This window comes from Budorcas taxicolor, chromosome 16 (assembly GCF_023091745.1).
Source record: "Budorcas taxicolor isolate Tak-1 chromosome 16, Takin1.1, whole genome shotgun sequence".
Classification (NCBI taxonomy): domain Eukaryota; kingdom Metazoa; phylum Chordata; class Mammalia; order Artiodactyla; family Bovidae; genus Budorcas; species Budorcas taxicolor.
In genome coordinates this window covers 77332234-77359858 of record NC_068925.1, presented here as the reverse complement: position 1 = coordinate 77359858, position 27625 = coordinate 77332234, and the positions used below count along the sequence as shown (strand labels likewise).

The window sequence follows — 27625 nt, the reverse complement described above, 5'->3', positions numbered from 1 at the left end:
TCAAAAAGTTGACACATTCACTGTGGGTTTGGGCACTGTTAACTTCATTCTGTGTATGGAGACTGCAGTTCCTAGTGAATTACTGAATGTACTTATGTGATAGCTGCTAATTAGCAGCTTATTTCGGTTAGTCAGAACTGAACACTCGTAGAAAGCAAAGCATTATATTAACCAGTTTTGTTTCTAATTCTCATTCTGTTGTGAAAAACTTATGGTAAGTCATGGTGATAAGTTATACTGTTTAACACCCCTGTGTATGTAGAAATTGATAGAACCCTGGCCTGGCTAAAAATGTAAAATTAAATTCAGAGTTACTTGTGAAATGCTTATGATTTAAATGACTTAGAGTGTGGGAAAGCGAGGGCTTCATTAGAAGACAAAAAGTTGTAGTTAGCAAAACAGTAACTGAGAATCTGCGGTATGCGCAGGCAGATTGGAGAATGTGAAAGCAACTTGTGGAAGATGAACAGGGGGCTGGCAGCAGACCAGGTTCCTCTTTCTGGTTCTTGTTCTTGATAAGGTATGTGACCTTGAGCAGTGATGGGGCCTCCCTGGTGTCCCTCCAGACTTACTGTGAGGTTCGTTAGAGCTGCCAAAGACAAGAGACTCAACCTGATTCAACTCTTGTATTCTTACGACCTAGCCCAGTGTGTGAGAGAGAGCTTTGCAAAGTATGCTATAAACATACATACTAAGTTACATGTTTATTATCTTCTTGCATAGTCAATGATGATTTGTTAAATAGCAGCATGAAGTCCCAGCTCCCTCATAGTTTCTGATTTTTGTTTTGTTTTTAATCAAAAATTAAATGCAACACCCACAGCTGACATAAAAGTAAGTGTACACAGAGGTCAGTGTGATAATAACAGCTTGTCTCTAGAATCAGAGGATTGTGAGTTCTGGAGGGAGTGGGTAAAATATATTTTTCCCAGAGAAATAATCTTGTGATAGTTGTGTTTCTAGGCCATTTCCCAGATTTCTCTTTAACTCACATATCTTAAACTTGTAAAGTGGAAGAGTTAGTCACTCAGTCGTGTCCGATTCTTTGTGACCCCATGGACTGCATAGCTCACTGCGTTCCTCTGTCATGGAATTTTCCAGGCAAGAATACTTGATTGGTTAGCAGTTGCCTTCTCCAGGGGATCCTCCCGACCCAGGGGTCGAACCCACTGCAGGCAGATTCTTTACCATCTGAGCCACAAATGATACTACAAGTCCCAAATAGCATTGCTAATTACCAAAATTCTGGAGAAACTTACTACACATTCCCAGCAGGGGTTATAAGACATATTCATCTATTCATTCTTTCCTTTCTGTCACTCATCAGCCCATGGATTGATTTGTTGGTATTAAACCACTCTTGTATCTGTAGAAGAAGTCCCTTAACCATGGTATATGATCCTTTTAATGTATTCTTGGATTTGGTTTGCTAGTATTTTGTTGAGAATTTCTGCATCTATGTTCATCGGGAATATTAGCCTGTAATTTTCTATTTTGAAAAAAATAGAATTCAGTTTCTACTTTGTAATATCTTTGTCTTGTTTTGGTATCAGGGTAATGCTGGCCTTTAGAATAAGTTTAGAAGCATTCCCCCCCTCTGTAATTTTTTTGAGTACTCTGAGGAGGATAGTATTATTAACTCTTCTCTAAATGTTTGGTAGAATTCACCTGTGAAGACTTCTGGCCCAGGACTTTTGTTTGTTGGGAGTTGTTGTTTTTTTTTTAATTACTGATTTAGTTTCACTCTTAGTAATTAGTCAGTGTAGATTTTTTGTCTCTTCCCCCATTTAGTCTCGGAAGATGGCATGCATCTAGGAATTTATCTGTTTCTTCCTGGTTGTCCAATTTGTTGGTATATGAGTAGTCCCATGAGTCTTCATGTTGGTTGTAACTTCTCTTTCATTTCTTATCTTATTGATTTGGGCCCTCTTTTTTCCTTGATGGTTTTGGCTAAAGGTCTGTCAACTGTGTTTGCTTCTCAAAGAACTAGTTCTTAGTTTCATTGATCTTTTCCGTTCTCATAGTCTCTATTTTATTTGTACTCTGATCTGTATTGGTTTCTTCCTTCCGCTAACTTAGGGCCTTTTCTTTTCTCTAGGTGTTTTAGATATAAAGTTAGACTGTGTATATAAATTTTTTTTTTTTCATGAGATAGGTCTGTGTTGCTATAAACTTTCCTTTTAAAACTGCTTTTCCTGAATCCCATCAGTTTGGGAACAGTGTTTTTTCACTTTCATTTATTTCCGAGTACCTTATTGACATTTCCTCTGATTTCTTCATTGACCCCTTGGTTGTTTAGTAGCATGTTGCTTTGTCTTCGTGAGTTTTGCTTCTTTCAGTTTTCTTGTGGTAATTTGTTTCCAGTTTTCTACTAGTGTGTTCAGAAAGAATGTTTGGTATTTCAGTCCTTTTAAATTTGAGGGTTTTTGTGGCCTAGCATGTGATCTATCCCAGAGAATGTTCGATGTTCATGTGCACTTGAATGTGTATTCTGTTTTGGGGTGGAACGTTCTCTGTGTGTCCATGTGGTCTAATGTGTTAAAGCCAGTGTGTTTCCTTATTTTCTGTCTGTATGATCTATCCATTGGTGTAAGTTCCCTACTATTACTGTATCACTGTCAATTTCCCCCTTTACGTCTGTTAATATTTGCTTTATATATTTAGGTGCTCCAGTGTTGGGTACATAAATATGTTTTTTATTGTCAGATTCTATTTACTTATTTTTAAAAATTTTTATTGCCATATAGTTGGTTTACAATGTTGATCATTTCTGCTCTACAGCAAAGTGAGTCATACACATACATCCACTCTTTTTAGATTCTTTCCCCATATAGGCCATTACAGAGTGTTGCATAGAGTTCCCTGTGTTATACAGTAGATCCTTATTATGCCTATAGTATGATAATATTATACCTAGAGTATAATGTGTAGTAGTGTGTATGTTTCATTCCCAGTCTTCCAATTTATCCCTCCCCTCTCTTCCCCACCCCCTATAACCATAAGTTTGTTTTCTACATGTGTGACTATTTCTGTTTTGTAAATAAATCTGTCGGTACCATTTTTTTAGATTCCACATACAAGTGACATCATGATATCTGTCTTTCTCTATCTGACCGACTTTACTCAGTATGACAGTGCCTTTTGATTGGAGCATTTAGGCTGTTCATGTTTAAACTGATTGTTGATAGGTATGTACTTATGTTGTTGACTGTGGTTGTTTCTGTAGTCCTTCTCTGATTCAAACACACAAAAGTAAAGAGAAGCTTATAAGAATGCCCAGGTACCTTTCATACAGCTTCAACAATGATCAGCTCACAGAGTCTTATTTCTGTTGCCAACCTTTTGCACTCTCCCCACCTCTGGATTAATTTGACATAAATACCCAGTAGCACATAATTTAACCTGTATGTACTTTAAGATGAACCTGTAAGAGATCACTATTTTAAAAAACATGGTTATGGCATAGTGTAAAAATGGGACAGATTTGAACATCAAGAAGAGTAATAACTGATGGTTGGAGCCAAACCAAATATGTACAAATGATCATTTTTAAAGACCCCCCCTCATGGCTTACCTTTACAGACTGTTACAACATTAGCTCAGCACTCTAAAAATTGTTACATATAAGGAAAGAAGGAATTACCCTGTTTTTTCTAGGGCACATTGTATTTCAGAATAGACAAATAGTTAATACAACAAAGTTTCTTATAGAATCCCAACAAGCAAATATAGAGGCACTGCTTTTGAAAAGTGTAATTATTGGAGGCTAAACCCATCAAGTAAAAGACTGGTCAAGTTTGTAGTGGATCACCAGGCCACCTACACCTGAAACCATTCATCAGTCCTGGTACCACCCGAAGCGAGCCACTGAGTGCCTCCCGCTGTGACATGCTGAGAAACCCAGAGCAACGTCTGTGGGCATTCCTGCCAGAAACAGAGGAAGACTCAGAAGTGGAAGGTAGCGAAGCTTCCAGATGGAATTGCCAGCTTATAGGAAATAAGGGTAAAATAACACAGTAAAGGTTCCAGAAGACATGGGGGCAGAGGAGATAGAAGGGGTCGTCCTCTGAGACGAGAGACATATCAGCCAAATACAGTGCTTATCTTGTTGAGAGTCTGGCCCAAATAAACTCACTAAAATATATTTGGAGTAATAAGGGAATGTGAGATATTAAATAATTATTAGTAACTATGTGTGATCATGATACTTTGGTAATGCTAAAAAATATCTTTTAAGATACATAGTGAAGTATTTACAGATGAAACAATGGGTTTTCCTGGACTTGATTCAAAACCTTGCTCTGCAGAGTGTGACTGCCAGACCCAACAGCACCAACCTCACCAAAGAGTTAGAGATGCAGAAACTGAGAACCTAAGTCTTTACCATCTCCGAGAGACTCAGACACACACTTGAGATTGAGAAGCATTGCTGTAAAATACTGGGTGTGAGGGAGAGAGTGGTAGGGGATGAAAGAAACAAGGCTGCAAGTATTGATTATTATAGAAAGTGGAGGCTGAGTGCTTGGTGGAGTGACTGTAAATCAAGGGTTCCTAAACCAGGGACTGACAGACTGGACAGAGTGGTTGATATACTTAGCCCAGGGACTTTGCTAATTGGTTTGAGGTGCAAGAAAGCATTCAGATCAATATTGCCTGATATTCTCCAGGTTACTAGGTAATATTTAAAAGCCCTGAATGTATATGTCTTTAAGAAGCATTCCTTATCGTGAGAAAGAGAAAAGTGAAGTTGCTCAGTTGTGTTTGACTCTTTGCAACCTTGTGGACTGTAGCCCTCCAGGCTCCTCCATCCATGGGATTTTCCAGGCCAGAGTACTGGAGTGGGTAGCCTTTCCCTTCTCCAGGGGATCTTCCCGACCCAGGGATCAAACCCGGGTCTCCCGCATTGCAGGCAGATACTTTACCATCTGAGCCACCAGGGAAGCCCTTCCTTACCATATCAAGTATCAAATTGCTGCTTAAAGTTTCTGGGAGTAGTTGGTATTTAAAGTATCTTCACTCCTCACACTAGTATGTCGACCCCTCTCTGCAGTCACGCCTTAGGCCTCTGAAGAGTCTGGACGGAGCCCCAGATGCTGACGATGAGGAGGACGCCGAGAGAGCCAGCAAGTAAGTCGTGGGTTGCTTGTTCTGTTCGGCCGAAGCCCTAGGTTGCAAGAGATATTTCAAACCACGCGCATGCCTGGAGAAAAGGTTCTGCTCCTCGCAGTCTCGTCTTCAGCAGGAAGAACCAGGGCTAGTGGGATGCTCACAGGGGATGAATCTTGAAATGGGAAAGCAAGATAGGCCTGAAATAACTTGTTCCTGGGAAGCAATGATGTCTGCAGAAATACCCAGGGTAGTGTTCAAGGGGAAACAGAAGCCTACCCCTCCCCTCCAACTGAAGAGGGGCAGGTGAACATCAGGACAGTGGAAGGAGTTAATTGAAAAATCAGATCTGGGGGAGTGGCTGCAGGACCTCAGTCCATGGGAGGTATCATCAGAGGAAAATTTCATGAAAGTGGTAAAAATTAACAAAAAATAAGGGAAACAGTACTATGTGTTGAACTTTTAAAACAATGTTAAACTATTTGAGGACGATAGAATCATTTTTTCACCCCATTAAGTATATCTTTATTTACATAAAGGAATATGCATTCTCCAAAACAAGTGAATAAATAAGCCATACAAAAGTACTGAAAGTGAACTCAGAATGTAGAAAGTCCCAAGTGTTTGACATTTCTAAGGCTATCGCCCCCACACCCCCAGAATCAGACTGTGAAAAGCCCTGCTTGTGCTTCCAGATAGGTAAGGAGCTGTAAACTTCTGTGTGTTCTCAGTGCACACACTCAAGATTTCCGGTGTTTGAATTGGTATGTACATCACTATAAAGAGTTTGGCCATGAACCAGTTACTCACTTCACTGTCCCTCCACAAAACGTATCATGTTGGTTTTCAGCACGTGTCCTGTTTTTCTCCAGGTTGTCCTCTGAAGATGGAGAAGAAGCTTCTGCTTACTTCTATGAAAGTGATGACTCATTTGAAACAAGAGCAAAGGCTCCTTCCCAGGGTGAGATGGACTTGCTGGGTGAGATCCTGGACACGCTGAGCACGCACAGCTCGGACCAGGGGAAGCTGGCGGTGGCCAAGAGCCTGGACTTCTTCAGATCGATGGACGAGATAGACTACAAGCCCACGGTGAGTCAGTTTGCAGCCCGTAACATTAAATGAACACTTTCTCACCTCACTGTGCTGGCTGACGTGAAGCTAAGTGTCAAAACTCCAAAAATGTCATGAGTTAATCATTAAGACATGATTTCTATAACAAAATTCCAATCAAATGCTGGTGTTTCTCATCATTAACTGAAATTATTTTGTCAAGCAGTATTATTTCCCTACAACCTAATTTTATAGTTGTCTTTCTCAGGGAACTTTCAAATGTGAAATGTTTCCATGTTTTTCCTATATTTTTTGGCTCTTCACAACATTTTAGTAAGGGTATGAATTCAAGTAACGTTTCACTGTGTTGCTTCAGAAATGCCTAAGACTGAGCAGATTGAACTGGATTCTTTAAAAAACACAACAGAGAGGTAGAAGTAATTTCTACCCTGTTCTAACTGTAATAATTCCAGAACTTGGCATTGATTATATAAGAGTTTGCTTGTTCTCTGAGTTACTTGGTAGGATTTTTTGGCAAATCCTTTTTATTTCTCAGCTTTTCTGTAGTGTAATGACAGAGGTTGTACACATCTGAGATGCACAAATTGATGTTTGCCCATAGACTGCAAAGTGCTGGCCACAGTCAAGCTAATTAGCCATCCCTTACCTCACACAGTTTACTTTTCTCTCCTCTTCTTTGAGGCCAGAGTACCTGAGACCTGCCTTCTTCCCAGTTCAGTCAGCATGCTGCACGCTAGGTCCCTGAGCTTCGCCACCCGCGTGACTAAACCCTGGCCTTCCTGCCCCTCCCCTCCCCACCCCGGGACCACCCCCCCATTCTGCTCTCTCCACATAGGAGCTTGACTGGATTCCACAGAGAAGTGAGATCATGTAGTATTTGTGTCCTGACTTATTTCATTTAGTGCAATGTCCTCCAGGCCCATCCTTGGTGTTTTTTAAACCTTGGTTTTACTGATGTTAGTCACTCAGTCATGTCCAACTCTTTCTGACCCCATGGGCTATATAGCCCACCAGGCTCCTCTGTCCAGTGGGATTCTCCAGGCAGGAATACTGGAGTGGGTGGCCATTCCCTTCTCCAGGGGAATCTTCCTGACCCAGGGATCGTACCCGAGTCTCCTGCATTGTGAAGAATTCTTTACTGTCTGAGCCACTAGCAGCATCCATATTATCCCAAATGGCAGGATTTCCCCCTTTTTAAAAAGGTGAGTGATAATCACAGCGCATTTTCTTTATCCATTCACCTGTCCGTGACATTTAGCTGCTCCCGCAGCTTCCCTCTACGCGAGCAGCGCGGCAGTGAACACGTGACACACACCCGGAAGTAGGGGCGCTGCGTCTTGCTGCAGTGCGTCATAGGTCTGGTTTAATTCCTTGAGGCCTGTCCATGCCGATGTCCAGAGCGGCTGCATCAGTGTACACTCCCACCCTCTTCTCCACATCCTCGCCGACACTCACCATCCGGGTTCAACTCTGCAGGCGACAGTTGCACGTGCCCGTCTCACGAGCCCTGGGCTGTGGGCGGTTTTCCAAACCCACCATCGCGGCTCCGTCTCCTCAGGGCGGGACTTCGAGTTCCCAGCCTGGCAAGAGAAAGATTTCAGAGTGGGAAAGAATATTGCTGAAGTAACGTGCCTTCCGTTTCTTCTAAATGTGTCGTTTCTCCTCTTAGAACAAATCCAACGCGCCCAGCGAGAGCAACCTGGCCCTGCTGTGCAGCGGCTCTGGGGACCAGGCTGGGTGGCACCGGGGCCAGGATGACAGCGCCCTGCTCGGCCGGCAGCTGCCCCCCTCGCCCAGGAAGCGGCTGTCCTCCGGCGCGGGCACCGACCCTCTGTTCATCCTGGAGGAGGAGGCAGGCGAGCGACCCCTCGGCGCAGGGAGCCGGCCCCCGGCGCCAGGGCAGCCGGGCCCCCCTCCAGGCGCTGGAGCGCCCCCTACGGAGAGGAAGGAAACGCTAAGCCCGACTGTGGACGAGCCAGCGGAGCCCGGCCTGGGGCGGCGCCTGTCCACGTGTGTGCCCTGGCAGAAAGAAGGGGAAGCAGCTCCAGAGGCCGCAGCGGGGTCTGGGCTGCTTCAGGAGGTGGTGTCTTTGTGTCATATCACGTCTGCTTTCCAACAAGACCTGCACATCTCAGGAGGGAGGGCAAGCGGGAACCAAGCTTAAGTCAGCGAACGAAGTGCCCGTCACTGGCACCCAGCCTTCCACGGGGACGTTCAGGAGCCCACCACCCTGTGTCCTAAACAAGGAGTGGTCGGAAAGGCGACTCTTCCTGCTGTCTGAAGTTGTTTTTCATTTGGGACACTTACCCATCCGCGCTTTCGTCTCCTGGTATGTTGATGATCCATTGATTTTTTTTAAACGTAAAGCTAATTCTCCTCCTGTGCCCTTCAGTCAGGTACGAGTTTGTATGTATGTATGCTGAAAGTATATATTGAACATCCGATTTCCCAGTGTTTGGTGCTTAACGCCACTTATTTATATTAAGTATGCATCTAACCCTTGCACATAACCAGTAGCTACTGTACTAACCTGGTTGAGCATGACCTGGCCAAGATATCAAAACCTATCAGAACTAGCCTGAAACTGTTGACCCACTGATTGCCTTAATCTTAAGCCTATATTAAGCATACTTAACCTAATTTATGGGATTCCATGTAAATTCCGAAAGATAAGTTATGTGTTCTGCAGAGCAATAATGCCTTTTTCAATTAATCAAATCAAGGACAGAATTCATTTTTTCAAAGTTTAAAAGCTCTCTCGTGGACACTGCAGCCATGTTTTTCAAAAAGTATAAAGGTATACACATTTACCTGTCACTCAGTGAAATACATGAAGTGCTGAGTTACAATGTGAAAGTAATGACTGCTGTTTACAAACGACACTTTAAATTTCTTCACAGCCTCTCTTTGCCTTCGCTAACTAGGAGTCACCCCAGAAAGCCAGATGAAACAAAATGTCCTAGTTGAAAAATGTGCTTGTCTGTTTTCCCCCTAACTAATAATTCTCTACCAGAATGCTTCATGACATCTCAGACTTACCGCTAAAATGACTGACTTTATATTTGGCAAGTGGTAGATCTGCAGGCCCAGTGCAGGGCAAGGGCAGAGTCCCCGCATCTGTCTGCTCAGCATGTCCGCGGTGTTGAAGGCCCTGTACCCGTGCAGTACGTCTTCACAGTTCATAAGCCGTGCTTCACGCAGATTTCCTTGGTTCTCCCCTAACACCCTGTTTCTGTCCCGGGATCCCGCCCCGGGCCCACCTTCCGCATGGCTGTCATGCCTTCTCAGGCTCCTCTTGGATGTGACCGTCTCTAGACCCGCCTGGTCTTCGACGACCTGGGCGGTTCCGAGGAGGACAGGTCGGGTCTGCTGTCGGACGCACCGCTGCTAGACCTGTCCAGCATTTTTCCTGTGGTCGCGGTGGGGCGGTGGGGCGGTGGGTCCCGGGGAGGGGCTCACAACAGAAAAGCGCCGTCTCCATCAGCCTAGCCTGCCCCCAGGCTGAGAACGTTGCTGCTGGCCGGGGTCAGGGCTCAGCCGGCTGAGGAAGCGCTGGTTGGGCTCCTCCCGGGAAAGCCGCGCCTTCCCTCCGGGCCTCCTGCCGTCTTGGGGCGGAGACAGCACGCACGGCCTCCCTGAGGGTGGGGCTTGCGCTTCCGGTCTGATGCATGGTATCCACACGCATTACTTGGAATCCTTCTGCATGGGACATGGTCCCTCCTCCCTCAAATTCACTGTCACACTGGGAAGTTCTCCTGAGAAGGAATCGAGCATTGATTATTACTATGAGTCTAGCCAGTAATGAAGCAATCAGGAAAAAACAACAGTGATGTTGTGGTTCCTTGGTTGTTCGCTTGTTCAGTATATGTACTCTATGCATCCCCAATCATGATGGTTTTCTTAATTTATCATTTTAGGAAAGGTTTGACAAGCCACTCAAGAATTCCCATCAAAAACTGTGCTCTAGAATATTTACTGAAATAAGAATTTAATTTTCAGTTAAGATCCTGGAAGAGGTTTTATTAAAAACATTGTTTAAGATACTTATTCAGATCAGTCTTTAAATAATTTGAAGACAATGGCCAAGGGTTTCTTTTTTAAGGTAGATTCCAAAATCTTATTGGATATATTTTGGGAGGACAGTTATTCATTCATATATATAAAGGAAGACAGATCTTATTTTCCTTATAAGGATGAACTCTGTAAGGATGAACTCTAAGTATTCAGGGGGAAAAGTCTGTAATCCTTTTTTTAACACAAAAGTAAGATTCAAGGTTCTTGTTAAATTTTGCCTTTATATACTCATTACAAAGTTCCATTTTATTTAAGTATATAAAAAAGTCCATTTATCAGAAGAGCTATTTTAAATGAGAAGAAAAAACTGTCACTCTGGTTGTCAGTCTGCTGGGCAGATATTATTCATAACTTTGAAAAGAATGTAAAGTAGCCCTTGACTACAAATATTGGAATGAGGCATTTTTTTCCTTTAGAATTCTCCGTCTGGAGAATGGGATCACTGTGAGTGTAGTAGCCTTGATAGAATCTGGGTTTCAGTCCATTTGCTCAATAAGCTTCAGAGCCTCAGAAATGTGAGTTCTTCTCTGTCTTGGTCACCTCCCCAGGTGTCTGACCATGGTGTATGGTGAGGACAGTCACCCAACGACAAATCACATTTGTGTTAAGGTATTTTAAGCTGGACTTGTGCCTTATTTTAACATACAGAATCAGCTCTGATAGTCCACATTAAAAACAAAAACTCAGCAAGTATTCATATTTCAAACTGTTAATATTTTGAGTATTCAAAGTCTGCTCTAGACTAGACTTCCCTGTATTACGGTGGCTGTAGGGAAAATGAAGGGACATTAAGGTGAGTTCTGAAATAAACATTATCTCTTTTCTTACTGTGTTCATAGTTCTCTTCTCTTACTACGTTCATATTTTCTATTATAACTAGACAATATTTTCTATTACGTGTAAACTCCCCTGCTGTTTGAATTTTTCTCCCCTGAAGGAGCAACGCCTGTCCTACGCAGAACTGTATAAACGAGTCCGGCCTTTGGTTCTGGGGCCTGTCTTTACACAGCCTCTAGACAGTCACCATGCTTCCCAAACCCACTCTGTCTTTTACCCTAGAGGTATTGCATCCATGGTATTTCAGAGGATAGCAGAGTCCCATGTGAACTCTTGGTACATTAAGTGTCGTTAAGTGGTATATTTTAATGGCTACCTACTTTAGCATATTTTAGAAAGGCACCAAAATATAGCACGACTATTTCTCTGATTAAAAATTAATAACTCATTTAAGAAATATTTATCAACTCTTGGTACTGATCATAGGCAGGGTACAGTAACAGTGGACATAAGGAAATAAAAGAATTGGCCTAGTCCCTGCTGTGCAGGAGCTAATTAAAAGGAAAAGGAATTGCAAATCTCTGTTAATAATAACAATGATGATAATATATTTTGCTTAGGAATTAGCCAAGATTCTATCACCAAAAAAAAAAAAAAGCCTTTTAAAGCTGCTTTAAACTAAAACATGCTCTAAGTACAGAACCACTGTACCATCTTTCTCTACTGTTATACGACGTGCAAGAATGCTGCTGTCTAGAAGACCTGCTCTTAACGGACAGATTCGGAGGCTCTGAGATGCCGTGTGTTCTCATCCAGCTGGCTGTCCAGCACCCTCTGCTTCCTTGTACCCAGGCAGCGAGGCTCGGTGCTGAACGCGGCCCCTCGGGACCAGTCTCCACTCTGTTCAGGATGGACTGAGCATGTGGACGCCTGTTGATGGCAAGGCGTTTTTGCTGTCTTTACCCTGATAACAGCATTCTCTGCAAGCACTTCCCCTGTACCCCACACACTCGAAAGCCATCTGCGATAGTGCTGCTGTGGAGTCTGTACTTGCATCCTAACAAACAAGACCCAGGAATGCTAATGAATTCACCGTTTCTGAAATAAGGTGAAGAGGAAAAAAAAACTGTGACTCTTGTCATAATTAGTAGATCTTCCTTCTTTTTCTAGAATATCTGGATTTTCAGGAAAAGGTTATTTTCACGAAAAAATTTTCTAATGTGAATTCCGTTTTGTTTCACATACAAGATCTTGATTCTGGGTGGATAGCTGTAGATCAAAACACAAAGGATATAAAATGAACCCCAAACCTAATTCCCCCAAAGCACTTCTTCATATAGGAGATGGTTTTTTACAAACTCTGTCAGCACTGATGTCTTTCCTCTGTCTAGCCCAGGAATTTTTTACTGTCTGTTTCTTAAATCTTGTTTAAGAGGCAGAGTTCTTTTGAGCAAATCAGTCAATGTTTTGATTTGGTCAAGATAGGGAATTATGTGTATTTAGAAGGAAACATATTTTATCTTGAAAATAATATAGGATTTTGTGCAATATTTTTTTCTTGCATAATTTAGTTCATATAAATATGCACATCTGCTTTTCAAGCAGATGCCTTAAGGTCATGTTTTTCAGTATTTGTGTAAAAGTGTATGTAGCAATGTTCCATGTGATTTTGGGGGAAAAAAACTTTTTACTGTTAGCAGGAGAAATGTTTTTGTTTATTTAAAATAATTATGACTATTGCATTATTGTACCATAACTAACTGCCTCAGCAACAATGAATATGCAATAAGAGAATCCTGAACCTTAGATTAGTATTGACAATACTGTTACTTTGAAAGAAATGTATATAGTGCAAAATGCTGATTCTTCATTTGTACATTTCACAAATGCTCAGTTCTGTACCACGTAAATTGAGATGGCATTTGTACGGTGATGATGAACCATTATGTCGACTGTAATATCCTTTGTGATGCATCTCTGGTAAGATTTATAAAGGGCATTGCCAATACTTTTTGACTGTCTGTAAATTAAGTTAATTTTTGTATAATGTACAGTTTGTTTAACCTTAAAGCTTCTATAGATTTCTACTTTTTATTATACTTGAATGAGGCAGAAAAGCACTGTGGAAAATCTGTAGCTCTGGATGTGACTTGCAAACATACCAAAAAAAACAGAACAAGGTACTGAACTGAACAGCAAACTTAACCAGACGCTTTCTATCCAGAAAGCTGTATTTTTTCAAGCCAGACTTAAATGAAGTAATTTAAACTATAGCAATCTTTTATCATAAAAGATTGCTAAGTCAAAATGATTACCTCTTTGATACGATAAACCTCTGAGCCTCTTCATCTCTGTGTTACTCCACGTCTCAGAAGAGAGCCCTGTTGAGGTTTGTTGACACCTCTGCCCTTTGGTATATTACATAACTCCCAGGACAAAATATGACTCTCTGCATCCTGGATACACCATGTGTGTCGAGCCACCATCCTTCAGATGGTCTAGTTTCCACGTGGTTACTCTGAGAACCACTGAATAATCATATACCAAAAATGAGATTTCTTGAATCTGTTCTAATTTAGTACTTAGAGCAAACAAATGTGAACTGCATGACATCTACAGTTTAGAATGCACGAAGCTTTTTACACAAAAGGTACATGTGAGGTTAAAAACTGAACTTTTCCAAAGCTTATTTCTCTTGCTTTAAACGAATAACTGTCTGGAAGGACTGAAACGCTTGAGCCTTGTGCTAGACATGATGATGTACCTGAACACACTTGCCCATTATCGAGACCTCGCATCCTTGAGGCTACAGGATAAATCATCTCTGATGTTGACTACTGTCGGGAGGACACTGTGTGTAAAAGTATTGTTTGGGGGATTTAAAAATATATGCAAAAGTCAATATTGGATGAACAACACGTTACCATGAAGTGCCCAACAATGCAGGTTGAAAATAAAGTTGGTCATAATCAAACCTGCCTGGTGGTGACTCTTCTGTAACGACTGGCCAGCTCTCCCATCAGAGTTCTCGGTGAACTGTCAGAAGGACCCCTGTCCCTTCATCTCAGAGCCTTAGGACTGCTGCGGCGTAAACCCAGGCCTAAGCCCTTCTGACGGGCCTGCTGGGGAGGGAGGCGTCCAGTGTCTCATGTCCAGGCAGCCAACTTCATGAGGCTCAGAAATGACAGAAGAGGTACGTCAGTGTCAGTAAGGTCAGCAGAGCAGGGCTAGCAGCCAAGCCAGACCAGGACGTACTGATCTTCATGGAAAAGCCATGGATGGACAGATAGGAGATAGAGTGTGTCAACAGCGCTCCCCAGCCTGGGAAGGTGCACTGATTTCCAGGGGCTCTCAGGGGCCCACCTAGAGCAAAAGTCAAACTTCAATTAAGCATAAAGTTTCCCTTGGGTGCAGAATTTCTGGGAATGATATGCTGAACTCTGCACATAAGCAAAGGTCTGCCCTAGATAAAAGAGTATCCTTGAAATCCTAAGATATAGCTAACTTTGATGGATTTTTAATTTTTAAAACTGTGCCTGCTACCATCACAGAGGTTGATCTCAGTACCTCTCTCTGTGTCTTGAGAAAAATGATGCAATTTTAATTTTACAGATGCAGATACAGAAACCCAGATGGATTTTCCTTATGTGAAAATGAGAGTGTTATTTTTGGAGTATTATTTTGCCATGGGTGAGAATCTCCTTGCCTAGAAGTGACAATGAAATATAGAACACACAAAACTTTACACATTTATGGAAAATACAGTATTAATAGGGTGAAAATTAAATAGTGTACTATGGAAGGTTTCCAGGTGAATTAAGGCCTTCCCCACGTTCTGCCATTGGTTTGGTCCTGTCACCTGATTTCCCTGAATATTCATCTATTTAAAATAGAAGTCTGTCCTTAGAATGAATTTGTAATGTTAAGAAACCTTTGTGTACATTGCAGCTGCCACATACAGTCAGCCCTCTGTATCCATGCGTCCCCACAGGTCCAACCAACCCAGACTGAAAATACTAATTCAAGAAAGTTCCAAAAAGCAAAACTTAAATGTTTCTCCCACTGGCAACGAATTACATGCCACTTACACTGAATCAGGTCTTATAGTAAATCTAGAGACTATTTAAAGTACACGGGGGATGTGCATAGATTATATGGGACTAACCACATCATTTTACACGAGGGACTTGAGAATCCTTGGATCTGGCAGGAGACAGGGTGATCCTAAGACCAACCCTTGCCCTCAGCCGCTGTGGTCCCAAAGGACAGCTGTAATTTGAGAGAGAGAAAATATGCCTAAGTGTCTGACTTCATTTGAATGGATGGGTGTTCAGAACGTAAAACCATAAACCAGAACTAGAAACATCTTACATTTTATAGAATCCCGTGGCTTTTGAACCTATCTCTTCAGTAGAACCAGCAATGCAGTTTACAAAAGGATGAAGAAAACAAACCTGGATGGTGCTCCAAGGGTTTCTGGAGAAGATTCTGTGATCAGTCCCTTGTAGACAGGAAGAAACTAAGGAACCGAGGAGGCAAGTGGTACCCTCCGTGTCGCATAGCAACAGGCGGCCTGGCTGGGATGGGAGCTTGACGGGGATCCAGCCTCATGCTGCGGGGCAGGAACACAGGACGGAAATTTAGGTGGCGTGCCTGACACACATTCTCTCCTGTGAATATTAAGACAAGGCTTCTTGACAAAATGCACTGGGGAAGTTTTTAACTTTGAGTACCCAATATCTTTTTGGAAGATGGTATTAATTAATTGCCCCCTCTGCGTCCCCAGCTCAATTAATTCAATTTCCACAAATCTTCGTTGCGTCCACACATGTTCTCTGTGCCACCCTTCCCTTCCTTTCTCCCCTTCCTTCCTCCTGGTTTTATTTACACCTCTGTGGGCGATGGATGAGCACCGCCTGTCTCTGCATGGTAACTAAGGGAACACCTGCTGGCTGAGTGATGCTGAGGACAAGGAAAGGCACACCATGGATTTTTTGTTGTGGAGCCCATTACTGATATGCAGGGGTTTCTAGAACACCTAAATGTCCTTGTCGGAATCTCCACATGTTTATCTACTACTTCAACATTTTCGCTCATGTTCAAGAACCAGCCTTCAAGACAAACTTCTTACTCTTCAGCTTTCTAACTTTAAAATCAAACCTACTTCAAAAAATGATGACTGTTCCATATTCATGGTGTTTTGTTTGTAGTAACACCATTTAAACATCAGAGCAACAATGTTTTTCAAATTTACAAATTACTTTTTATAATTGCAGTTTCTAATTTGAGGACTCAGACTGGAATATCAAAATACACTGATGGTATTCACTTGGTATTTTGTCCAGTTTCCTCCAAAATATAAACTTAAATAATTTTAATTGAGCTGAGTTTTCAGAGATTTGATAAATGTCTGAATTGGATACAACCCATTAGACAAAAACTTCAATTTGTGAAACAGATGTTAGGAAGAAGCTGTTTTATATTACAGGCTTCCTCCATAAGGGATAAGCTTAATGGCAAACTGTTAGAAAACGATTTGAATTTCTAAGAAAAGGATGATTGATTGATGCTTGAAACTTGTCTTTAAAAAAAACTACAGCAAATTAAAATTATTTCTCATCCATAATAATTATATTTAACAGTGTGGTGACCATACAGATACAGGAAAAGAACATACTGTATGAAAATAAAGGAACACTGTTCTTGGAGGTTGTTGTGGAGGATTAATATTGATTTTCTAACCATCATCTGTAAGGTGAATGAAAGGTTCCTGGGCATTTGATTTCAACGTTATGCTTTCTTTGCTTACACTCATATATGCTTTAGGTAAATCTGCTGAAAATTAAAATACTGCCATCAAGATTGCCAGGAAAAATATCAACAACCTCAGATATGCAGATGAAACCACCCTAATGACAGACAATGAAGAGGAACTAAAGAACCTCTTGGTGAGTGTGAAGGAGGAGAATGAAACAACTGGCTTGACACGCAACATTCAAAAAACTAAGATCATGACATCAAGTCCCATCACTTCATGGCAAATAGATGAGGGAAAGTGGAAGCAGTGACAGAGAAAGATCAGAGCAAAATAAATGAAAAAGAAATTAAACTGGCAAAAATCAATAGAAGTAAAAGCTGGTATTTAGAGAAGATAAAATTGATAACACTTTAGTGAGACCAATCAAGAAAAAAGGGATAAGACTCAAATCAATAAATTAGAAGTGAAAAAGAACTTAACAGACATACAAAGGATCATAACAGACTACTATGAGCAACTATATGCCAATAAAATGGACAGCCTGGAAGAAATGAGCCATTTCTTACAAAAGTACAATCCTCCAAAACTGAACCAAGAAGAAACAGAAAACATGAGCAGACCAATCACATGCACTGAAATCAAAACTGATTAAAAAAATCTTCCAACATGCAAAAGTCCAGGGCCAAATGGCTTCACAGTCAAATTCTATCAGACATTTACAGAAGACCTAATACCTAATCTTCTCAAACAATTTCAAAAACTTGCAGAGGGAAGAAAACTCCCAAATTCATTCTAGGAGGCCACCATCACTCTGATACCAAAACCAGACAAAGACATCACAAAATTTTTAAAATTATGGACTAATATCACAGATGAACATAGATGCAAAAATCCACAGCAAAATACCAGCAAACAGATTGTGGCAAAAAGGCAGGTGATAAAAGGAACTTAGGAGAAAGAACAGGAAGGTATGTGTCTGAGTCCCGGAACATTCCCTCAGAAATGATAGAGAAGTTTTGAGGCTACGGTAAGAATAAGACTGAAAACCAGAGGCAGGAGGCTTAAGTCCAAAACCTGAGAACACCAGAGAACTCCTGACTCCAGGGAACATGAATCGATAAGAGCTCATCAAAAGCCTCCATACCTACACTGAAACCAAGCACCACCCAAAAGGCAACAAGTTCCAGAGCAAGACATACCATGCAAATTCTCCAGCAACACAGGAACATAGCTCTGAGCTTCAATACACAGGCTGCCCAAAGTCACTCCAAACCCATTAACATCTCAAAACTCACTACTGGACCCTTAATTGCACTCCAGATTGAAGAAATCCAGCTCCACCCACCAGAACACTGACACAAGCTTCCCTAACCAGGAAACCTTGACAAGCCATTGATACAACCCCACACACAGTGAGGAAACTGCACAATAAAGAGAACTCCACAAACTGCCAGAATATGGAAAGGCCACTCCAAACACAGCAATATAAACAAGATGAAGAGGCAGAGGAATACCCAGGATAAATGCCCACCAAACCAAACCAAAGAGGAGGAGATAAGGAACCTACCTGATAAAGAATTCAGAATAATGATAGTGAAAATGATCCAAAATCTTGAAAACAAAATGGAGTTACAGATAAATAGCCTGAGACAAGGATTGAGAAAATGCAAGCAAAGTTTAACAAGGACCTAGAAGAAATAAAGAAGAGTCAATATATAATGAACAATGCAATAAATGAGATCAAAAACACTCTGGAGGGAACCAACAGTAGAATAACGGAGGCAGAAGATAGGATAAGTGAGGTAGAAGATAGAATGGTAGAAGTAAATGAAGCAGAGAGGAAAAAAGAATTAAAAGAAATGAAGACAACCTCAGAGACCTCTGGGACAATATTAAATGCCCCAACATTCGAATCACAGGAGTCCCAGAAGATGACAAAAAGAAAGTCCATGAGAAAATACCTGAGGAGATAATAGTTGAAAACTTCCCTAAAATGGGGAAGGAAATAATCACCCAAGTCCAAGAAACCCAGAGAGTCCCAAACAGGATAGACCCAAGGCGAAACACCCCCAAACATGTATTAATCAAATTAACAAAGAACAGATATTAAAAGCAGCAAGGGAAAAACAGCAAATAACACGCAAGGGTATTCCCATAAGGATAATAGCTGATCTTTCAATAGAAATTCTTCAGGCCAGAAGGGAATGGCAAGATATACGGAAAGTGATGAAAGAGAAAAACCTACAACCCAGATTACTGTACCCAGCAAGGATCTCATTCAGAAATGAAGGAGAAATGAAAAGCTTTACAGACAAGCAAAAGCTGGGAGAATTCAGCACCACCACACCAGCTCTTCAACAAATGCTAAAGGATCTTCTCTAGACAGGAAACACAGAAAAGGTTTATAAACTTGAACCCAAAACAACAAAGTAAATGGCAATGGGATCATACTTATCAATAATTACCTTAAATGTAAATAGGTTGAATGCCCCAACCAAAAGGCAAAGACTGGCTGAATGGATACAAAAACAAGACCCCTATATAAGCTGTCTACAAGAGACCCACCTGAAAACAAGGAATACATACAGACTGAAAGTGAAGGGCTGGAAAAAGATATTCCACGCAAATAGAGACCAAAAGAAAGCAACTCATATCAGATAAAATAGACTTTAAAATAAAGGCTGTGAAAAGAGACAAAGAAGGACACTACATAATGATCAAAGGATCAATCCAAGAAGAAGATATAACGATCATAAATAGACATGCACCCAACATAGGAGCACTGCAATATGTAAGGCAAATGCTAACAAACATGAAAGGGGAAATTAACAATAACACAATAATAGTGGGAGACTTTAATACCCCACTCACACCTTGGATAGATAACTAAACATAAAATTAATAAGGAAACACAAACTTTAAGTGATACAATAGACCAGTTAGACCTAATTGATATCTATAGGACATTTCACCCCCAAACAATGAATTTCACCTTTTGCTCAAGTGCGCATGGAACCTTCTCCAGGATAGATCACATCCTGGGCCATAAATCTAGCCTTGGTAAATTCAAAAAAACTGAAACCATTCCAAGCATCTTTTCTGACCACAATGCAGTAAGATTAGATGTCAGTTACAAGAGAAAAACTATTAGAAATTCCAACATATGGAGGCTGAACAACACGCTGCTGAATAACCAACAAATCACAGAAGAAATCAAAAAATAAAATATGCATAGAAACGAATGAAAATGAAAACACAACAACCGAAAACGTATGGGACACTGTAAAAGCAGTGCTAAGGGGAAGGTTCATAGCAATGCGGGCTTACCTCAAGAAACAAGAAGAAAGTCAAATAAATAACCTAATTCTACACCTAAAGCAACTAGAAAAGGAAGAAATGAAGAACCCCAGAGTTAGTAGAAGGAAAGAAATCTTAAAAATTGGGGCAGAAATAAATGCAAAAGAAACAAAAGAGACCATAGCAAAAACCAACAAAGCTAAAAGCTGGTTCTTTGAGAAGATAAATAAAATTGACAAACCATTAGCCAGACTCATCAAGAAACAAGGGAGAGGAATCAAATCAACAAAATTAGAAATGAAAATGGAGAAAACAACAGATAACACACAGATACAAAGGATCATAAGAGACTACTATCAGCAACTATATGCCAATAAAATGGATGACTTTGAAGAAATGGACAAATTCTTAGAAAGTACAACTTTCCAAAACTGAACCAGGAAGAAATAGAAAATCTTAACAGACTGATCACAAGCACGGAAATTGAAACTGTAATCAGAAATCTTCCAGCAACAAAAACCCAGGACCAGACGGCTTCACAGCTGAATTCTACCAAAAATTTAAAGAGCTAACACCTATCCTACTCAAACTCTCCCAGAGAATTGCAGAGGAAAGTATAAACTCCCAAACTCATTCTATGAGGCCACCATCATCCTAACACCAAAACGAGACAAAGATGCTACAAAAAAAGAAAACTAGAGGCCAATATCACTGATGAACATAGATGCAAAACTTCTTAACAAAATTCTAGCAAACAGAATCCAACAGCATATTAAAAAGATCATACATCATGACCAAGTGGGCTTCATCCCAGGGATGCAAGGATTCTTCAATATCTGCAAATCAATCAATATAATACACCCCATTAACAAACTGAAAGGTAAAAACCATATGATTATCTCAATAGATGCAGAGAAAGCCTTTCACAAAATTCAACATCCATTTATGATAAAAACCCTCCAGAAAGCAGGAATAAAAGGAACATACCTCAACATAATAAAAGCTATATATGACAAACCCACAGCAAACATTATCCTCAATGGTGAAAAATTGAAGGCATTTCCCCTAAAGTCAGGAACAAGACAAGGGTGCCTACTCTCACCACTACCATTCAACATAGTTTTGGAAGTTTTGGTCACAACAATCAGAGCAGAAAAAGAAATAAATGGAATCCAGATTGGAAAAGAAGAAGTAAAACTCTCACTGTTTGCAGATGACATGATCCTCTATATAGAAACCCTAAAGACTCCACTAGAAAATTGCTAGAGCTAATCCATGAATACAGTAAAGGCTGTACAGAAGAAATCAAAAAATAAAATATGCATAGAAATGAATGAAAAAATTAACACACAGATATAAAATCAATTAATAAAATTAATACACAGATATGTAATTAATTAATAAAATTAATATGCAGATATATAATTAATACACAGAAATCCCTTGCATTCCTATAAACTACCAATGAGAAAACAGAGAAACAAACAATCCCATTCACCATTGCAACGAAAAGAATAAAATACTTAGGAATATATCTACCTAAAGAAACAAAAGACCTATATATATAGAAAACTATGAAACACTGATGAAAGAAATCAAAGAGGACACAAATAGATGGAGAAATAGACCATGTTCATGGATGGGAAGAATCAATATAGTGAAAATGAGTATACTACCCAAAGCAATCTATAGATTCAATGCAATCCCTATCAAGCTACCAATGATATTTTCACAGAACTAGAACAAATAATTTCACAGTTTGTATGGAAATACAAAAAACTTCAAATAGCCAAAGCAATCTTGAGAAACAAGAATGGAACTGGAGGAATCAACCTGCCTGACTTCAGGCTCTACTACAAAGCTACAGCCATCAAGACAGCATGGTACTGGCACAAAGACAGAAATATAGATTAATGGAACAGAATAGAAAGCCCAGAGATAAATCCATGCACCTACGGACACCTTATCTTCAACAAAGGAGGCAAGACTATATAATGAAGAAAAGACAAACACTTTAACAAGTGGTGCTGGGAAAACTGGTCAACCACTTGTAAAAGAATGAAACTAGAACACTTTTTAACACCATACACAAAAATAAACTCAAAATGGATTAAATATCTAAATGTAAGACCAGAAACTATAAAACTCCTAGAGGAAAACATAGGCAAAACACCCTCCGACATAATTCACAGCAGGATCCTCTATGATCCTCTGTGACCCACCTCCCAGAGTATTGGAAATAAAAGCAAAAATAAACAGATGGGACCTAATTAAACTTAAAAGCTTTTGCACAATGAAGGAAACTCTAAGCAAGGTGAGAAGACAGCCTTCAAAATGGGAGAAAATAATAGCAAACAAAGCAACTGACAAAGAATTAATCTCAAAAAAATACAAGTAACTCCTGCAGCTCAAATCCAGAAAAATAAACGACCCAATCAAAAAATGGGCCAAAGAACTAAACAGACATTTCTCCAAAGAAGACATACCAATGGCTAACAAACATATGAAAAGATGCTCAACATCACTCATTATCAGAGAAATGCAAATCAAAGCCACAATGAGGTACCACTTCACACCAGTAAGAATGGCTGCTGTCCAAAAGTCTACAAGCAGTAAATGCTGGAGAGGGTGTGGAGAAAAGGGAACCCTCCTACACTGTTGGTGGGAAGGCAAACTAGTACAGCCACTATGGAGAAGAGTGTGGAGATTCCTTAAAACACTGAAAATAGAACTGCCATATGACCCAGCAATCCCACTGCTGGGCATACACACCGAGGAAACCAGAATTGAGAGAGACATGTGTACCCCAATTTTCATCGTAGAACTGTTTATAATAGCCAGGACATGGAAACAACCTAGATGTCCATCAGCAGACGAATGGATAAGAAAGCTGTGGTACATATACACAGTAGAATATTACTCAGCCATTAAAAAGAATACATTTGAATCAGTTCTAATGAGGTGGATCAAACTGGAGCTTATTATACAGAATGAAGTAAGCCAGAAAGAAAAACACCAATACAGTATACTAACACATATATTAGTATGTGGAATTTAGAAAGGTGGTAATGATAACTCCACATGTGAGACAGCAAAAGAGACACAGATGTATAGAACAGTCTTTTGGACTCTGTGGGAGAGGGCAAGGGTGGAATGATTTAAGAGAATAGCATTGAAACATGTATATTATCATATGTAAAACGGATCACCAGTCCAGGTTCGATGTGTGAAACAGGGTGCTCGGGGCTGGTGCACTGGGATGACCCAGAGGGATAGGATGCAGAGGGATATGGGAGGGGGGTTCACAATGAGGAACACATGTACACCCGTGGCAGATCCATGTCAGTGTATGGCAAAACCACTACAATATTGTAATTAGCCTCCAATTAAAATAAATTTATATTTTAGAAAATACCAACAAACAGAATCCAACATTAATACATTAAAAGAATCAGACACCATGATCAAGTGGAATTTATCCCAGGGATTCTTCAATAAATGCCAATCAATGTGATACACCATATTAACAAATTGAAGAATAAACAACATATAATCTCATAAATACAGAAAAAGCTCTTGACACAATTCAACACTTATGTACGAAAAGAACTCTCCAGAGTGTAGGCAAAGAGGGAACCTACCTCAATGCAAGAGGCCATATGCAACAAGCACATAGCAAACATTGTTCTCGATGGTGAGAAACTGGAAGCGTTTCCTCTAAGATCAAGAACAAGACAACGGTGCCCACTCTTTGCCACCGTTATTCAACATAGTATTGGAAGTCCTAGCCACAGCAATCAGAAGAAAAAAAAGAGGAATCCTGACTGTAAAAGAAGAAGTAAAACTGTCACTGTGCAGATGACATGATACTGTACATAGATCCTGCCAGAAAACTACTAGAGCTCGTCAATGATTTTGCAAAGCTGCAGGACGCAAAATTAAAGCACAGAAATCCCTTGCCTTCCTATACACTAACAACGAGAAATCAGAAAGAGAAAAAAGGAAAAAAATGCCTTCAGCACTGCAACAAAAATAATAAAATACCTGAGAATAAACCTACTGAGGAAACAAAAGACCTGTATTTAGAAAACTAGAAGGCACTGCTGAAAGAAGTCAAAGACAAATAAGAAAATATACCATGTTCTTGGATCAGAAGAATCAATATTGTGAAAAGGACTAAACTAACCCTAAACAATCTACAGATTAGTGTAGTCTCTTATCAAATTCTAATGACATTTTTCACAAAATTATAATGAAAAATTTTTACAATTTGTATGGAATCACAAAAAAAATCAGAATAGCCAAAGCAATCTTGAGAAAGAAAAATGGAGCTGGAGGAATAAACTTTTCTGACTTCACACTATACTACAAAGCTTCAGTAATCAAGATAACATGGTACTGGCACAAAAACAGAAATATTCAATGGAACAAGGTAAAAAGCCCCCTCAAAATCCACACACCTATGGGCCCCTTAGCTTTGACAAAGGAGGAATATACAATGGAGAAAAGAGACAGCCTCTTCAATACGTAGCACTGGGAACACTGGATAGCTACATGTGAAAAAATGAAATTAGAACATACTCAACACCACACACAAAGATGAACTAAGAAAATGGGTTGTAGACCTAAATGTAAGTCCAGAAACTGTAAAACTCTTAGAGGAAAACATAGAACACTCTCTGACATGAATCACCACAAGATCCTCTTTGACCCACCTCCTAGGGTTACGGAAACAAAACCTAAAATAAACAAATGGGACCTAATTAAACTGAAAAGCTTTTGCACAGCAAAGTAAACTATAAACAAGGTGGAAAGACAACCCTCAGAATGGGAAATATAATTGCAAACAAAACAACTGAAAAGGGATTCATATCCAAAATATACAAGGAGCTTGTGCAGCTCAATATCAGAAAAACAACCCAATCAAGAAACAGGCAAAGACCTAAACCAACATTTCTCCTAAGAAGACATACAGATGGCCAAACACATGAAAATATGTTCAACATCACTCATTATGGAGAGAAATAAAAATCAAAACTGCAGTGAGGTATCACATAACACTAGTTAGAATAGCCACCATGAAAAAAATCTACCAACAATAAATGTGTAGAGGATGTGGAGAAAAGTCTACATTCCCTGTTGTAGGGAATGTAAACTGATACAACCACTCTGGAGAACAGTATGAAGATTCCTTAAAAAGACAAGGAATAAAACTACAATATTACTCAGCAGTTCCACTACTGGACACATATTCTGAGAAAACCATAATTCAAGAAGACCCATGTACCCCAATGTTCATTGCAGCTCTATTTATTGGCAGGACATGGAAGCAACCTCAATGTCCATGGACAAATGAATGGATAAAGAAGTTGTGGTACATATATACAATGGAATATTACTCAGCCATAAAAAGGAACAAAATTGGGTCATTTGTAGTGATGTGAATAAACCCAAAGTGTCATGCATAGTGAAGTCAGAAAGAGAAAATCAGACATCATGTACTAATGCACATATTTATGGAATCTAGAAAAGTGGTACTGATGAGCCTGTTTGCAGGGAAGGAATGGAGACACAGACGTAGAGAATGGACTTGTATTCACAGTGGGGAAAGAAAGGGTGAGGCAAACAGAGTAACACTGACATATATACACTGCAGTGTTTAAAACAGATAACTAGTGGGAAACAGAGCTCAACTCTGTGGTCTGTGACAACCTGGAAGGATGGGATTGGGTGGGGAGTGTGAGAGGGTGGCTGAAGAGAGAGGGGATATTTCTATATTTAGAGCTGATTCATGCTGTTTTCCTGCAGAAACCAGCACAACATTGTAAGGTAATTATAATTCAATTCAATTAATTGACAAAAGGAAAGAAATCATAAAACTCAGAGCAGAAATAAATGAAACAAAAAAGAAAAAGTTAAAAATACCAATAAAATAAAAGTTGGCTCTTTGAGAAAATAAAATTGATAAACCTTTAGCCAGACTTGAAATAAAATTGGATAGGACTCAAATTAATAAAATTAGAAAAAGGAGAAATCACAAATGATGCTGTAGATCTAAGGATCATAAGAGATCCTTATATGCCTTATATGCCAATAAAATGGACAACCTGGAAGAAATGAAACAGGAAGTATTAGAAAATATAAACAGACCAATCACAAGTAATGAAACTGAAACAGTAATTAAAAATCTTCCAGCAGAAGTCCAGGACCTCATGGCTTCACAACCAAATTCTAGCAAACATTTATGTTAGACCTAACACCTCTCCTTCTTAAAACTCTTTCAAAGAATTGTAAAGGGAGGGACACTCCAAATTCACTCTATGATATCACCATCACCCTGAAACCAAAAACCACACAAAGACATAACAAAGTAAGGCCAATATCACTGATGAACACAGATGGAAAAAAATCCTCATAACAGAGTAGCAAACAATTCAAGACACATTAAAAGGATCATACATCATGATCAAATGGAATTTATTCCAGGGATACAAGGATTCTCCAATATATGCAGATCAAACAATGCAATACACCATGTTAATAAATTAAAGAATAAAAGCCATATGATCATCTCAATAGATGTAGAAGAAGCATTTGACAAAATCAAACACCCATTTATGGTAAAACCTGACCAGAAAGTGGGCATAGAGGAAACACATCTCAATATAATAAGGCCATATACAGCAAACCTACAGCAGACATCATTCTCAATGGTGAAAAACTGAAAGCATTTCTCTGAATATCAGGAATAAGACAAGGTTGTCCATTCTGACCACTCTTATTCAATGTAGTTTTGGTAGTTCTAGTCCAGCAATCAGGGAAGAAAAAATAAATAAACTGAAAAAGAAGCAAAACTGTCACTGTTTGCAAATGACATGTTACTATACGTAGAAAATCCTAAAGATGCCACCAGAGGAGCTTCCCTGGTGGTTCAGGAGTCAAGAATCCACCTGCCAGTGCAGGAGACACAGGTTTGATCCCTTGTCTGGGAGGATCCCATGTGCTGTGGTGCAATGAAGCATATGTACCACAATACAACAGAGCCTGGGAGCTACAAATACTAGCCCATGTGCTGCAGCTACTAAAGCTCATGTGCCCTAAAGCCCATGCTCCACAGTAAGAGATGCCACTGCTACAAGCCCATGCAGAGCAATAAAGAGTAGCCACCACTTGCCACACTAGAGAAAAGCACGCACAGCAACAAAGACCCAACACAGCCAAAAATAGATAAATTATTTAAAAAATGAGTTTTTGAGGTTAATTTGTGCTTTTTTTTGCCAATATAATCAACTACAGTGGACTGCAAACTTTGATTAAAAAATACATTTTATATCACAATCCAATACATACATATATAATATGTATACATATGTAAAAGCAAAATAAAGCTTTACCAAAAACCCTGAGTGCTATTTTTTTGAGAACTTTATTAAAAAAAAAAAGAGAAGAAACAATAAAAACAAATGCCATCAGAAATCTACTGGACCTAATCAATGAATTTGGTAAAATTTCAGTATATAAAATTAATGCATGGAAATCTTT

At 39.9% G+C, this 27625-nt stretch overlaps 1 protein-coding gene across 6 annotated transcripts in view; it reads left to right on the top strand.

Annotated features, from left to right (window-relative positions):
• Nucleotides 1-8568, top strand: part of DENND1B (DENN domain containing 1B) — a 267191-nt gene extending 258623 nt beyond the window's left edge. For all 6 annotated transcript variants that reach the window (XM_052653690.1, XM_052653689.1, XM_052653687.1 and 3 more), the window contains 3 exons: nt 5051-5127; nt 5979-6195; nt 7847-8568. In XM_052653690.1, coding sequence (XP_052509650.1) covers nt 5051-5127; nt 5979-6195; nt 7847-8341 — 789 coding nt within the window. In that variant the 3' untranslated portion in view covers nt 8342-8568. The remainder of the gene's footprint in view (nt 1-5050; nt 5128-5978; nt 6196-7846) is intronic.
• The last annotated feature ends 19057 nt before the right edge of the window (nt 8569-27625 follow it).